Here is a 14,408-nt window from a genome sequence, read left to right as displayed (position 1 = left end):
CTGAAGGTGAATCTGAGAACGGATGGATGAATGCAAAAGCTGCAAAGTAAATTGCGATGAGGGTGAAGTGAGTTCTGATGATGGTGATGGTGATGGTGATAGTGTTGGTGTTGGTGGAAGAGGAAGTGGAAGTGAAACGTAGAATTGAAATAGCGGTGCCAGTGAAAACCGCAGCCAGGTCGTGATGACAACAAAACCCACCGCCCAACTTCAATAGCACACAATCGCACCCGCGAAGTGAATTGTCCTTTGTTGCTAAGGTGAATCTGAAGATGCTAATAGAACAGCAAACAGATTAGCCATGCGTTGTTTTGTTTGTGCAATCGACTTCAAATGGAAAGCCACATTTACCGGCGTGAAGGAGACACGTCTCTCCGGAATCACTGGCAACCAAGCAAACGAACAAACGCGAAGACGTTCCCTCAACCTCTCTGATTCTGTCACTCACAAAGAAGATTACGTTAGCAATACAGCATGCCACGGTTCTCGGGCGAGGCTGTATGCTATGGAAAAGAATTAACTGGCGGCGCGAAAACAGGGAGACATCCGACAGTTCGGTATCAGCAGATCTTGGATCTTGGGATCTTGGATGCGCCCTCACCTTCGAACCACCGACGACACTGTCCAATGTCGCCAACAGTCAACAGGCCAAGCCAGGGGCCCATTTTCGGCAGACTCATTCACACCATAACCTAGGACGTCCAGCGCGTCGAACAACGGGCTGGTCGGAGAGCTCCTGATGGAAAGTGAATGAGATGTGGGCAAATATGGTATGGATGGCTCTAAGAGGAGGATCCTGGCCTTGCACAATGCAGCTCGAATGGCAAAGGGCGGCTGTCCACCCCGCTAGTTGGTCGGTTGCGCGATCGACAACCAAGCGAACGCCCCCTCGCGCTCAGGCGGCTTTGATTCCGTCACCCCAGCCCAAAGCTTGGGGGCTCACTCTCACGTTTTTCTCAGAGACAGCCAACTTCTACTGTTACAACTGCAAGAAATAGCCCAGATGACCGCCATTCGTGCCTAGGTCACAACATTCTCGATAGGGTGATGGACAGATCCAGACTGTGCTCGGAGCTGCTCAAAATATGGATTGAAAGTGCTTCCATGAACAGACTTTTCGCCACGCCTCGCTTGGTTTCTAGGGCTCGTGCACAACGACCTCTCCGAAAAGGAGTCACAAGAGCATGCTATTCAACGAGACCTTCGACAGCAGAGTCTCTGGCAAAACCCAAGCTTCCACTATGGACCACCAGCAGGGTTCTACTGCTCGGAGGAGCACTTGCCTCTATTGGATATGTGGTGGGCGTTACCGACGCAGGGAATCATGCTCATGAGCTGCTGCCCCGCCAACCAAAACCTCCCCAGTACGCCAGCAAGAAGGAGATGGAGAAGGCCATCATAGAGCTTCGTGCAGCCCTGGGCGAGGATGCGATCAGCACGGATGATGAGGATCTCCAGTCACATGGCTATTCCGAATGGTCTTCGATCAACATTGATCAACTCCCAGTTGCTGTGGCCTACCCTAAAACGACGGAGGAAGTTTCGCAGATTGCCAAAATTGCTTCGAAATACAAGGTCCCAATGATTCCGTATTCTGGGGGCTCTTCTCTGGAAGCCAACTTTGCTGCACCCTTTGGCGGGTTTAGTATCGACTTTGCTTTCATGGATCAAATCCTGGCGATCCATGCAGATGATATGGACGTCGTGGTCCAACCCGCTATTCAATGGATGGACTTGAATGACAAGCTGCAGCACACCGGTCTCTTTTTCCCTGTGGACCCTGGCCCTTCGGCAAAAATTGGTGGCATGATTGGAACATCTTGCAGTGGCACTAACGCGTTTCGTTACGGCACTATGAAAGACTGGGTTCTGAATCTCACCGTGGTTCTGCCAGACGGTCGAGTCATCAAGACCAGGAGAAGGCCACGCAAGACAGCAGCAGGCTACAACTTGACGGGTCTCTTTGTCGGCGCGGAGGGCACCCTTGGGATCGTGACCGAGGCGACGCTGAAACTGGCAGTCATCCCTCAGGAAACCAAAGTCGCCGTCGCAACATTCCCCACGATTCGCCATGCAGCCGCGGCGGCCTCGCAGGTGATACGCGCTGGCGTGCCTGTTGCTGCGATGGAGATAATGGACGACGTGCAAATGTCGGTGATTAATCGCGCCGGAGGCACGAATCGGACGTGGAAAGAAGTGCCCACCATTTTCTTCAAGTTCTCAGGCACGACAGCCGGCGTACAGGACAACATCAAGCTCACCACACAGATTGCGAAGAAAAATAAAGGGGGAAATTTCATCTACGCAAACGACGACCAAGAGGCGCATGATTTGTGGAAGGCGAGAAAAGACTCGTTGTGGAGCATGCTCTCCTTGCGCAGGGAGGGCGACGAAGTCTGGAGTACTGACGTCGCGGTCCCGATCTCACGGCTGCCCGATATCGTCGGTAAGCATAATACATCCGTGCTTTTTGGGCTGCTAAACTGACCAAATGTCATAGAAATCACAAAGGAAGAAATCGATAACCTAGGCCTCTTCGCAAGTGTTCTCGGGCATATCGGGGACGGCAACTTCCACACGTCCATCCTGTACAACCGCAGGGATCCCAAGGAGAGGGAGCGCGTCGAACACGTCGTGCACAGTATGGTTGATCGAGCTCTTGAAATGGTACATTACGTCTGAGTTTTCTTCTCGTCTTCTCATGAGACCCACACCGCAATCCATTTGTGTTGGAAACAACGCTAACACAACTGTCACAGGAGGGAACATGCACCGGCGAACACGGCATCGGACTAGGCAAAAAACAGAGTCTCATCGACGAACTGGGCCTCGAGACCATTGGCGTGATGCAGACTCTCAAACGCAGCCTGGACCCGCACTGGTTGATGAACCCAGGGAAAATCTTTGATGCTGTCAACGCGGAGAAGACCAGAAGTCAGCCGGAGGCCACTGCTGCTTCGACGCTGGAGAGGCCGAAAGGCAAATAAATAGGGGTTAGTCGAAGAAAGGGTGACAGGACAGTAAAGTAAAGGAAGAGTAGGGTAGGGTATCAAAAGGTATGTGATGGGCACAAGTGTTGCTTGGTTTTTACAGCATTGCGGCGCGGGCTGCATTATCTACCTAGGTCCGTGCTTCGAGGTTTGAATTCTGGGTACGGGAGCAGCCAACCACCCTGCAAAAATGGTTCTTTTTAATTGTTAACAGTGACGATCAATGTTGCTGTGGCCGTCTATCAGCGACCGGGGGACATGAACAATATGCCACCTGCAGTGTTGGCTGGCTATTTCGCACACTTGGGCACGTACAAGCGAAGTCAATCCAATCCACTTTGGCTGCCATTAGCTATGCGTTGAAGATTGTTCGTCGTTGTATCCAAAAGTTACCCGACTTGGACCTTCATTTTAGTCTCGTCCATTCGCTCCCAGGTGCCTGTTGCGCAGCACCACCTGCAGGATTAGATGATGACCTGTTGTTGTTGTTTTAGGTATTTGGAATTCGGTGTTCGGCCCAATCCCCCATCCAACACGTCACATACCGTTTGTTGTCTCCCGGTTTGTCTTCACTGTTCTTCGCCTCCTCTCCTAGGCATCTCCGGTTGTCCCAAGTCCACCCATGTACTCTATTCATCGAAACCATATCTGTGAGGCCTGTCGGTCGAAGAAGTCGATGCCGGCAGAATGATTGCCGCCTTAGCACGCGATCGATCGGTAGGTAATTGGTCAAGGCGTTGCAATGTTGGCTTTTACTCTCGATAAATAGCCTGACGAGTCGTGTGAGGATTTCAAGAGTAATTTCAGCCGTGATGCCCTCTTTGCATTGCTGTATTCTCCCCTATCAAGTATGTCCGCGTGTCCGTTCTCTGTATCCAACAATCGGACCTGTGCATGGACGATATTCCGAGTTTTCGAATCTCGGACGTGCCGCAAAAAGGCGTTCTGATCATGGCAAGGACGCAGCGCGCTGATTGACGGACTTTTGCCTAATGGCACAAGGTTATGCATCACTCAATGACTGACTGACTTGTGGACCAATGGCAGACCGAATGAGTGCACTAGACAAGACAGACAGATCATCCGCCAAAGAAAGCTTTCTCCAGTTTTCTGGCCATGTTGACGCAGGGGATATCGACGGCTCGGAGGAAGACATCAGCCGCCCAAATAACGACCAGGACAATGACGATCGATGACTTGAAGAACTCGAGCTGGAACCGTCTCATGATCTCGGGTGTTTCGACCTCGGGGGTTTGTGGGAGGATCTGGAAAAAGGATTAGTTTCAATAATTTGAATTTGTTGTAAATAAGTTTTGGGGCGCAAGATTTCCATACCATGTAGCCCAGCGTGTGGATGACAGGACCGTGCATGACATACAGAGGGAAACTGATTTTCCCTAGATACTGAATCGGGCTCCAACAAAAGACCTTATTCCGCCAGAAGCCCAGGCGCGATGACGACCAGACAATCATGACTGCGCCGATATTGGGCCAAAAACGGTGCTTTTCTGTGAAGTTTGCAGGGATGAGGTTGGTCAGCGTGAAGTATCCTGGTGTGGCGTGGGCGTCGATGTCCGGATACGACAGCAGGAAAAGTGAAGCGCAGAATGTGGACCAATGCAGGACCTTGGACAATAACTTCGGCTTGTGAGGCTGGCTGTTTGCGACCGACGGTAACTCCGACGCCGTAGGGGTCGTCCAAATGATATCTAACTCGGCAATCACCATTCCGGCCCAGAACGGACACAGTTCCCATCGATCCCATGAGATGCCCCAGATAATCAGTGCCGCAAGGGTCGACAGCCTCAGCCGCGCCGACATCCTCGCGACCATCATTTGTGTCAGGAACAAGGCCATGCTGCATCGAAACTCGACGGGAATGGTCCAGAGGTGTCGATCGAGCTCGATGGAGCCAGCGAATATGTTCCAGTTGAAGACATCCACAAAGATGAGCATCTGTACCAGCCAATCCGTGAACTGCAGCCAGGGGTTCGGTTGAGTGTAGCAGTGGCTCTCACGGATCATGCGCATCTGGTTGGAAAAGCCTTCGGTGACTTTATATAGGTTCAGCTGGGCCAGACAGATAACCAGGAACGTCGAAGCGAAGCACGGTAGGAACAAGCGCAACCCCCGTCGAAAGATGGACGAAGTCATGGTCGTCATCAACTGGTCATGCTGCCGCGACCGCATCTGCTTCAGAGGCTTGGAGCTGAGTGCGTAGCCCGAAATAACGAAGAAGATGGCCACCATGGGAGGGCCAGAGTAGAGAAGGCGCACGATGGGTAGGCGGAAATATTGCCCAAATAAAGATACTGGCTGATGTTCCGGGTCCGGGATGGCGCCCCATGCGTGGGCAATATCAAAGGTGCCATAGGTGAGGTGACAGATAAAGACCACAAAAGCAGCAAGCCCGCGCATGCCATCGAGAAACGCCGTTGGAGCGACTTTGTCTGGTTTGGCCTGGTCATTATGAAGGCGACGCTGGAGAAAACTCGGGGCAAGGAGGTTGAACAATTGACCAAAGAGTTTTGCAAGGTATTTGACCGACAAGCACAAGGTGATCTTGGGTATTTGACGAGAGGGAGCGATGCTCGTCCAGGGGCTTGTGGCCGTGTTCTGTAAATTGTAGTCCAAGTCGTGCTTCTCGTTCAGGAGTCCAACATGAGAGTCATCTGAACTGGATCGCGAGGAGCCAGCCCGCGACGAGCTCATGATCTTCCGGCAAGGTGGCTGTCTACCGAGTACATGAAGCGAAGAGGATGTAAGACGGGACACATCAGCAGTGACGCGTACACTTTGCACAAGATCCGCTGAAAGGTGAAATCCGGGGTGAAGAAGGTATGGAGTGACAAGAAGGGAGAAGGAAACAAAAGGGTCCAAGAGGCGCTTCACAGCCAAAAACACATCCACAACGCCAAACACGGGGAGCCGCCCAACATCAACACTTATTTTTGTTTTTTTCAGGGATGGGGGCCAGTTCATCAGCCCATCAGCCCATCAATACTCGATAATGCCTTGGACATGGAATCCATCAATCACTCCTGTGCAACGTCTGTTTCGCTTGGCGGAGGATCCTACTCCACAATTGCCCACAAAATTTACGCGGATGAGGCCAATCCCCCTTTTAGCTCGTGCACCGCCTTCTGAGACATGTTCATCCACTGTGCGGACACTGGGGCAACGCGCCTGTTATTGGTATATCAAAGAGGAGTTCCAGCAGCGCCGCATGGTATCACTATTGGTGAAGTGAAGCTGTCGAGTCTGAGGATTTTCCTGGTGACTCTGCAGCGATCTCAGTGCACCGCACAATAGGGAAAGGATGAACGGCGTGGCGCAAAGCGAAAAAGGAGGTGGCGTTTCTGGGGTCGCTTGTGCCAGATTATGGGTGGGTTCTGGTGGGCAGAGTTGAGATTTAATCGCCGAGTCTGGAACTCGAGCGAGTGCTGTACCTCGGTACCTAATCAATCATGCAACGACGGGGCATGCATTTTATAGATGAACTCTGGACGTGAAGGGCATTGTTGATATGTTTGGCGGTGCGTGTTGCCTGGACAAGGCTTCCTCCTGCAGTCCGGGTTGGGCAGGTTTAGCGAACTTCCCAAAATAGAAGCCAAAATTCCCTTCGGTTCGCGGACTCAGCCCAGAAAGATACAACTTTTTTCATATCTACAAGTCCGTTGATCCTCCTCGCCTCCTTCGTGCACGATCTTGTCCCAGTACATGTCATCCCGAAGGTATCCCAATGTGTACACCAACTTTCTTGGGATCTATAATGTCAGCCTGTTCCCGTACATTTCAAAAGCAGTGTACCACTGGATTCCACCAATCCTGCAGAATGAAATAAACCGTAACAACTCCTTATTGCACTCCGTATGGTCACACCCCGTGGGCCACCTGTTCGATAATGTCCGTCTCGACAATGGGGCCGTTGTATCTGCCCCGGAGGTAGCCGAAATAGCTGGCTACGCCAATGATCATGGTCCCGCCCCACAACAAGCAAGACCAATTCATGGTTTGGAGTGTCAAATCGGTCCGTACAGACGGAAAGAAGCTGAAGGTCATGACAATGGCAATCCACAAAAGGCCAAAAACGTTGCAAAAGATGCCGAATCTGCGTCCCAACGTCCAAGGCCCATAGTGTATGGACGAAGGGTTATATATCTTCTTGTGCAGGATGAGGACTAATTCGTCGTCAGCATCAGACGGATAAGTTCAATGGGATAGCGCGCTGAATCTCCGCCAATTTTGGGGCTGCTTTTACGGGACACTTACTGATCGGTATGGTGTAGCTGCCGAGATAGCCAGACACGACTAACGAAGCGACGGCATTGAAAGCTGCTGATGATCCAATGTTGATCAATCCCAGCAACAGGGTAATCAGAACAGAGAGTCCGACCGAGTACAAGGGGAGTTTGGTCCGGGGCTCGATCTGAGAGATGAATCGAGATCCGGGAAGCCCGTTGTCACGAGCAAAAGCCCACATCATTCTGGACGCCGCAGCCAGAACTGCAATGGTGGCAAAGATCATCAACGAGAGGACGATAGCACTCATGGCAGTCGCTCCACCATTTGAATTGACGGCCTGCTTGAAGATTTCGATGAAGGGAAAGCCTGTCGGCGTTGAAAGCGCATTGTCGATGTCGCCGATGCAGAACAGGATTGCGATCAGCATGGCGAAACCCATCAGACCGTTGAGACCGATGGAGGCCACCAACGATTGAGGCACCACCGTTGAGGCGTTTATGATTTCCTCGCTCATGTGAATGGCACCGTCGGCCCCGATAAAGGCGAAAACGGTGGTGATGAGTCCCACGAAGAACGAGGTTCCCTTGTCATACCCTCCATTGGCCAGGTATTGCACAAAGACGTCGTGCGCGGTGCCATGTGGTGCCAAGTACACCAGTGTGATCAACACCCCAAAGAAGCCGACGATGTGGACGATGAGAACCGCCCCCTCGACCTTCGGGAGCTGTTTCGCGAGGTACGTATTGAAGAGCATGGCCACGAAGATGACTGCATACAGGAGGAGTGTCCCGTGCCATCTGTGGAAATCATAGCTGGGATAATTCAGAACGAGGAGGCCCTGGATGATTGTGCCGCCGAGGTAGGCCGCCGACGCGAGACAAGCTTGCCACGAGAGAACGGACTGCCAGCCTGTAATGAAGGAAAGGAAGTTGCGACAAGACTTTGGGGCGAAAAGAAACGTCCAGTGATATTGCCCTCCGGCAGTCGGTGCCCTGCTCTAAAGTTATTATCACGAAGACCGTGGCCGGCTTCTTGAAGTGTACTCACATTGAGACCATCTCAGCAAGGGAAGCAACGACCGTGAAGTATCCCACCCAACAGAAGAGATACCCGTATACCAGGCCGGCGGGTCCCCCGTCTGTCAATCCATACACGAAGACCGTCAACAGACCCTCCCAGGTGATCATCAGGGTGCAGGAAAAACCGAGCATGCTCATGAAGCCAAAGTTCCGCTGTTGCCAACGTCAGTCGCACCAATCTATTGTGCAAGTTTGCAGCGCAATTGGCATACCCTCAGCTCCTGACGCTTTCCTAACCTGGCCATTTCCTGCTCATCTCTGTTGACTGACTTTTCGCCATTTTGCTCTGAGGAGGATCTAGAGTGATGGATTTCCGAGGTGAACTTGCCTCCGCTCTTCATAGCGAATGCGTCCGCCATATTGACCAGCACCGTGACCTTGTTTCAAGTGTTTGATATGTGTCTCTGCACAGATGCTATCCTTCGAGCAGTCTGATAACAGGAAAGAATCGAATGCGAAAAGACAGTGAATGACAAAGCACTTGAACTCTCAATGAGGGTGAGAAAGAAATCGTGAGAACTCCCACGAGGCAAGACCCGCTTGTGATCAGAGGACGAAAGGGATTTTGGCGGGCGATATACCCGTAGGACTGTCGCTTGGTTACAGGTCTACTTCGTGGTCTCTAGGCGAGGTACAAAACCATAAAGAGACTTGTTCCATCGGATCGCAGTCCACGACCAAACGCTAGGGGGTTGATCAATTTAGGGCAGTTCTCTCCTCTATGCGAAAAGCTACAGTTCCCCGAGCACCGATCAACAAGGGACCTGGCGGCACTCGTGTTCCAGGCACGTTTGTGGGTTTTGTGGTGACACGGATGGACCAGGATTACAAGATGGGGTCAAGGTGGTGCGATTGAACAGGACAAGTCTCGACGTCGACAAGTAAGTAGGGGGTGCTGGGCTTGCAGTAGCCTTGACAGTAGCGCATGAGCACTTCCCTGCTCTCACATAGGTGTGGGAGAACTTTGACAAGCAAAACGCTGGGGGATCTTATCATCTGGCAGTCAGGGCTGAGCAGTGAGCACGAGTAGTAGCGAACCTTGTTAGCGCTCTTTGACCCTGGTAAGAACTCGGGTTCCTGATGGGCCTTTCACAGCTGCGATGCAGTTTTCCCATATGAAGTCAACACGCCGCCCCTGTGAATCGCTACAGGCGAAATGAGATGCCGACTCTGCCTCCGCGATCGACACGGAGTCTTCTTGTTTGGTTACGGCGTGTTGTGCGATATCCTTGGAAGGCCACTGCATGGTCACCAATAGTAAAACCATTCTTGACGAGGTTGGTGGCCACAGGGAAATACATGTGGAAATGCATGCATTGTGACAGTTGCGGCACTCCACTACCTTGCACCCCACCCGAGCTCTCTTGGTCTTTGCGACTTCCTCGTATGCGCTTGTGGGAGCTCCTGCGGTCTGTGCTTAGAGGGTAGATTACTTGGTGACTTGAGACGCCATGGAGATTTCTCACTGGAACTAGTGGAGAGGCCCCCCAGACCAACACCCATATCAAGGTTTGCATGTGTGAACTGAGCCTGGCTGACACAGTGACAAGTGTGGAGTCCGACAAAGGTTCGTAAGGCCCATGCCAGCATGTAGGTATCGACATCTCCTGTGGCAAGGTGATCGACCCTCTGTTCCTGATAGCTGCGCAGACGGACTGCCGGAATGCTTGACACCTGGCATCACGCGAAGACAGTAACCCAATCACTGACCCTATGTGCTCCCTACGGACAATATCACGACTACCTATTTCCCTCTACCACACAGATGTCGATCGCAGCCATATCTTGGCCCGTGGCATTTCGACATTGGGACCGTCATGTCCGGATCTGCTGGAGCAATCTCGCCTCCAGGCATGCTGCCAGCCAACGACGTCTCGCCGAGCTGCTAGTTCACGGTGCTTTTTTCTTTCTTGAGCTTGGTCGTGATAAGGCCAACGGCCCCTGATGGCAAAGGTTGAATACTCCGAGCAAAAACTGGGCTTTGGGGTGGCAGGGATCGGCGCTGCACGTTAGCGACCATGCGTCTTAGTCTCTTAGATTCTTGGGTGGCACCCGGTGGCTTCTCTCCCCTCTGAAACAGGAAGGGAGTTGTTTCCACTGGCACCTCATTCAGAGTTTCTCCGGTCACTATCACGAATGAATATCCCATGTGCAGGTCCCATCACCTCCGCGACGGTATTGTCGTTGTCAAGGTCCTTCCAATGCCTCTCGACATTACCGGAGTTTTATGTCAAGGACGTGAAACAGCTGATGCGGATGCGGAGAAGATCTCCGTGATTAAAGATCGTGTCACCAGTGCCTTTGGAAGCTATTGCCCACGGACAGAATGGGTTGACTACAGAGTCCTTTTGAAGTGCTGCGGGTGCGCTAGCTGGTCATATCGCAGGCCCCCAATGTGGAGGGTCGGGCCAGCCTGAAGTTCCACAGTGAGCCCTACTCAGGACTCTACTGCAAGTCTGCAAGCCAGCACAGAGAGCCGTTATCACTCCCCAACTTTGCCGAAAGTCCATTGGAGAGAGGGGCAGTAGCATTTGATGGAGACCGTGGGGGGCGTCAGGAAGGGGGGCAACACGGAAGCATTCGGGGAGAGAGGGTCGTCCGGTCCCCCAGCGAAGGACGCTAAAAGCCCTGGACAAAAGGCAAGGCAAAGGTCAGACTCACTAGGCGTAGTAGGCGAGAGTGCCCCAAGCTCTCGAGCTTGTTCGTGACAGACCAGGGGATACCTTGTCCTTTCTCACCTCCACACTACTCGGGCCCCTACCGTAAGTGTGGCCTACCTACGAGTAGACTCGCCTTACCTTAATCCGACCCCTAGGTATGTTACAGCTTTGGCTAAGCGAGCCACCAGATAACGCCTATCTGCAAGATGAACCAGGTATGCATCCTCTCAAGGTTTTAGTCGCCGCCTCTACTGGCCGCTGGAAAGTCCGCGCTTGAGCTGAGCTGTGCATATGCTTCGTTGCTAACGGCCTTGTCTGCACTGGCACAATCTCTAGGCCAAATGAGATGCCTGCCATCGAGACGTGCCTGACAGGGCCACCAGCGCCCATCCACGAAAGCGCAATCGTACCCCCTTGTCTGGAAGAACCTTGCCATTGCATAGGTAGACGGAAGGACTTTTCGTTCGTTATCACAAGCCCTGTCGCATCGCGTCTAGGCATGTTTCTATGCTACCCCGAGTCCAGGAGAATCAGTGCTCCTCATTTTCATATTCACCTCCTCTTCCTGGTCTGATCGGTCGCTGTTCTAATCACCTTGTCGCTGTCAGTCCTTGTCGAAAACCTGGGCGTCGTTGAAGAACCTATCTATGAACTCGAAGACTTTCAGAGTACGTCGTCAAAGTGCTCGCACGACAGCCCACCATGGCAGGATTTCACAGTCTGTTCGCCCGAGTCCCACTGATTTCCGCCACCCACAGAGGCCCCGTGGTGAACTTGGTGGCATGGACCACGGTGACGACAATGTGTCTCTCAGTTGTCACTGTTTTGATCAGTAAATTGGTTGTGTTGAGAAGACTGGCATGGAAGGACGCTATTCTCATTACCGCAATGGTAAGCAACGGAGACAAGTTGTGAATGCGACCTGCACCAGACTAACTGTTTCGCAAAAAGGTGTTTTCTATTGGATTTACCATCGCAATCAATCAGCAGGTCAGCGGAGGATTGGGGTCTGAGATTTCGACCCTGAGTGCCGACCAGTATGAGAAATTCCAAAAGGCGGGATATGCCTGGAACATCCTTTACACCACCAGTCTTTCCTTCGGCAAGATCTCGACGTTATCCTTACTCCTTGCTCTCTCACCGAACAAATCTTACCGTATCCCAATGTGGGCCACGGGCCTCTTGACGATAGCATGGACGGTCACGTCGATCATCGCCAGCGCATTTCAATGCTCGCTTCCGCACCCTTATCTGATCACAACGAACAAATGTTTCAGCCAGGTGGGCTTCTGGGACGCCGTGGCAGTCATCGACATCCTGATCGACGTAGCACTTATGGCCATGCCGGTATGGCTCGTGTACAATCTCCAGCTGCCCATCAAGAAGAAAATAGCCGTGTGCTTCGCCTTTTCGTTCCGCATCCTCGCCATCGCCTGCACCATCTGGCGCATGAGTGAAATGCACCGCTTCTTCGACCGCAGCGCCGACATCACCTTTGAGAGCTGGCTGCCCACGATCGCCACCATACTGGAAGTCTTCTTCAGCGTCTTCGCGGCGTGCGTGCCGCATCTGCGGCCATTCATGGAATCCATCCAAGCGGGCTACCTGTCCGGCGTGATCCAGGAAGGCGACGGCCGCTTCGGCTACGGCAACGACAGCTACTTGATGGGCAAGATGGCGACGCACAACAGCAAGAGCGGTATTTCGGCGATTCGGAGCCAGGCTCTGAAGAGCGAGTTGCGAGGCGAGAGTCTGGATCTCCCGCGCCAGGGAGCCACCATCGGAACACCGACGATGAATGATTCGTCGGGCCACGGAATCGGGCAGGCCCTGACGAGCACCAACCGCGTCGTGGTCAACAAGGTCTCTGCAGGAAGGGGTGACAAGGAATACAGTTCCGAGTCCAGGCATCGGAGTGAGAGCATCACCTCGGACGGGGGCAGGAGCCATGGCAGTGACGGGAGCAAGGCCATGATTATCAAGACGACCAAGGAGTGGAGCGTAAGTTATCAGGACGTTTGATCCGGTTCACACATTTCTTTTTGCTAGGCTCAGCGGATTTGTTTGGGAATGAGCGTTGGGACTGGGTAAGCGTGTATATACATTCGTCCTCTCGGGCTGGCGGCAGGACACAGGGGTTTCGAGCCATATGAATATAACGGGGAATGCAGCTGGTTGGGAAGCACCAAGATACCAGGGGATTTGTACATCTGGATGTTGGGATATGATGTAGACACAAAATTCAGCTACAAGTCATTCGGATTCGCCTCAAACGAGCGAGACGTGTCCAGTGTCAAATGAGAAGGCTGTTGGATTGTCTATGAATCGAGCTAAAAGGGCACCCGCGTACACAGCAAAATAAGGACGCTGGGAGTTACCTCTTCAATACGGGCATTGTCCTATTCAACATCCAGTTGTCTCTTTCAAGAATCAGGAAAACGTGAGGAACTGCTGAACCGTCCCGGAGGACTTTGCGGGGATGGACGAGGGAGATCATCCCATCTCCAGGGATATTGCAACTCCTCTCACGCTTCGGCAGCTACTCCTTCAGGTACCTATTTCAGATGCAGGAACACGTCCAGGGACAACGACAGGGACCAATCCCATGTGCATTGCAGCTGCCAGCAGCGCTGTACCTATGCCCTGCCCTGCCCAAAGGACAAGGATGTATTATCGAGTACTGCGCATTATTACTAGGAGCAGTAGTACCCTGCCAGGGGTCGCGCGCAGGATGCGGTTCTGAAAAATGCCCATTGCTTTTCCTCGATCGAAACCCTTCCCCCCTACGTGTACGCAGCACAGATCCTTGAAAAAGCCCAGGCGTACTCGTAAATGCCGAGTAGTCCTCCGGCTCCCAAGCGTCCAGGTACAAGGGAGTAACGGCGCGGTGCACAATAGGGCTGTTCTGGCCCCCTTTGCCCTCTCCCGTCCCAGCCATGCGGGTGGCGCGAAGCCCAACCTAAATGACACGGGACGAGGTCCCACCGGGTGCTAAATTAACGGCCTGTGCGCTTGAAGGAGGCCCCCGGGGGGCGCGCTCTGGCTAGCCCCTTGGGTTGGCAATTTGACGGATGTGATGGGCACAATGGGCCGACCGTATCTATGTACTCTGACGCAGTAGCTTTAGTGAGTTTTTTCCAGTGTCATCGCCCCCAATGAGTTCGTCGGGGAATTGGAAAAGGGCGGCCCCGGAGCCGGTAGGGCAAAGGACCGCATGTGAGTGCCTAATAGTGCCTGCTCGGAGGTACTAGGACTTCCAACGTGTGAATGCAGGTGGTTTTATCTCTTATCTGCGCCTGTACTCTAAAATCAGAGCTAGAGAACGAGAGCGAGGGTGAGAAGGATTTTGGGGGATCTTGGGGAGGATTTGCTTTTTCTCCAGCGAAAAAAGCAAAAGGCAAGCAAGCTTTCTCTTGCGTTTGCTTTTTCTCAAG

The 14,408-nt window shown here is 52.7% G+C and overlaps 4 protein-coding genes across 4 annotated transcripts; 2 read left to right on the top strand and 2 right to left on the bottom strand.

The window, feature by feature from the left end:
- Positions 1 to 1,104: 1,104 nt before the first annotated feature.
- Z520_08498 (uncharacterized protein) lies at positions 1,105 to 2,987 on the top strand (the record flags this gene model as incomplete). The annotated part of the gene is made up of 3 exons (XM_016778994.1): positions 1,105 to 2,446; positions 2,501 to 2,667; positions 2,760 to 2,987. The coding sequence occupies 3 exons, from the start codon at positions 1,105 to 1,107 to the stop codon at positions 2,985 to 2,987; spliced, it is 1,737 nt and encodes a 578-aa protein (XP_016629913.1).
- A 1,082-nt stretch (positions 2,988 to 4,069) lies between these two features.
- Z520_08497 (uncharacterized protein) lies at positions 4,070 to 5,702 on the bottom strand (the record flags this gene model as incomplete). Its single annotated transcript, XM_016778993.1, has 2 exons — positions 4,070 to 4,255; positions 4,326 to 5,702. The coding sequence occupies 2 exons, from the start codon at positions 5,700 to 5,702 to the stop codon at positions 4,070 to 4,072; spliced, it is 1,563 nt and encodes a 520-aa protein (XP_016629912.1).
- Positions 5,703 to 6,866: 1,164 nt separating this feature from the next.
- Z520_08496 (uncharacterized protein) lies at positions 6,867 to 8,673 on the bottom strand (the record flags this gene model as incomplete). Its single annotated transcript, XM_016778992.1, has 4 exons — positions 6,867 to 7,171; positions 7,263 to 8,227; positions 8,283 to 8,467; positions 8,527 to 8,673. The coding sequence occupies 4 exons, from the start codon at positions 8,671 to 8,673 to the stop codon at positions 6,867 to 6,869; spliced, it is 1,602 nt and encodes a 533-aa protein (XP_016629911.1).
- Positions 8,674 to 11,676: 3,003 nt separating this feature from the next.
- On the top strand, positions 11,677 to 12,996 carry Z520_08495 (uncharacterized protein; the record flags this gene model as incomplete). Its single annotated transcript, XM_016778991.1, has 2 exons — positions 11,677 to 11,865; positions 11,926 to 12,996. 2 exons carry the CDS (start codon positions 11,677 to 11,679, stop codon positions 12,994 to 12,996), a joined length of 1,260 nt encoding a protein of 419 aa, XP_016629910.1.
- Positions 12,997 to 14,408: the final 1,412 nt, after the last annotated feature.

The sequence above is a fragment of the Fonsecaea multimorphosa genome (assembly GCF_000836435.1).
Source record: "Fonsecaea multimorphosa CBS 102226 unplaced genomic scaffold supercont1.19, whole genome shotgun sequence".
NCBI classification, from domain to species: Eukaryota; Fungi; Ascomycota; class Eurotiomycetes; order Chaetothyriales; family Herpotrichiellaceae; genus Fonsecaea; species Fonsecaea multimorphosa.
Note: the sequence above shows the minus strand (reverse complement) of the source record. Positions and strands in the feature narration are given on the sequence as shown.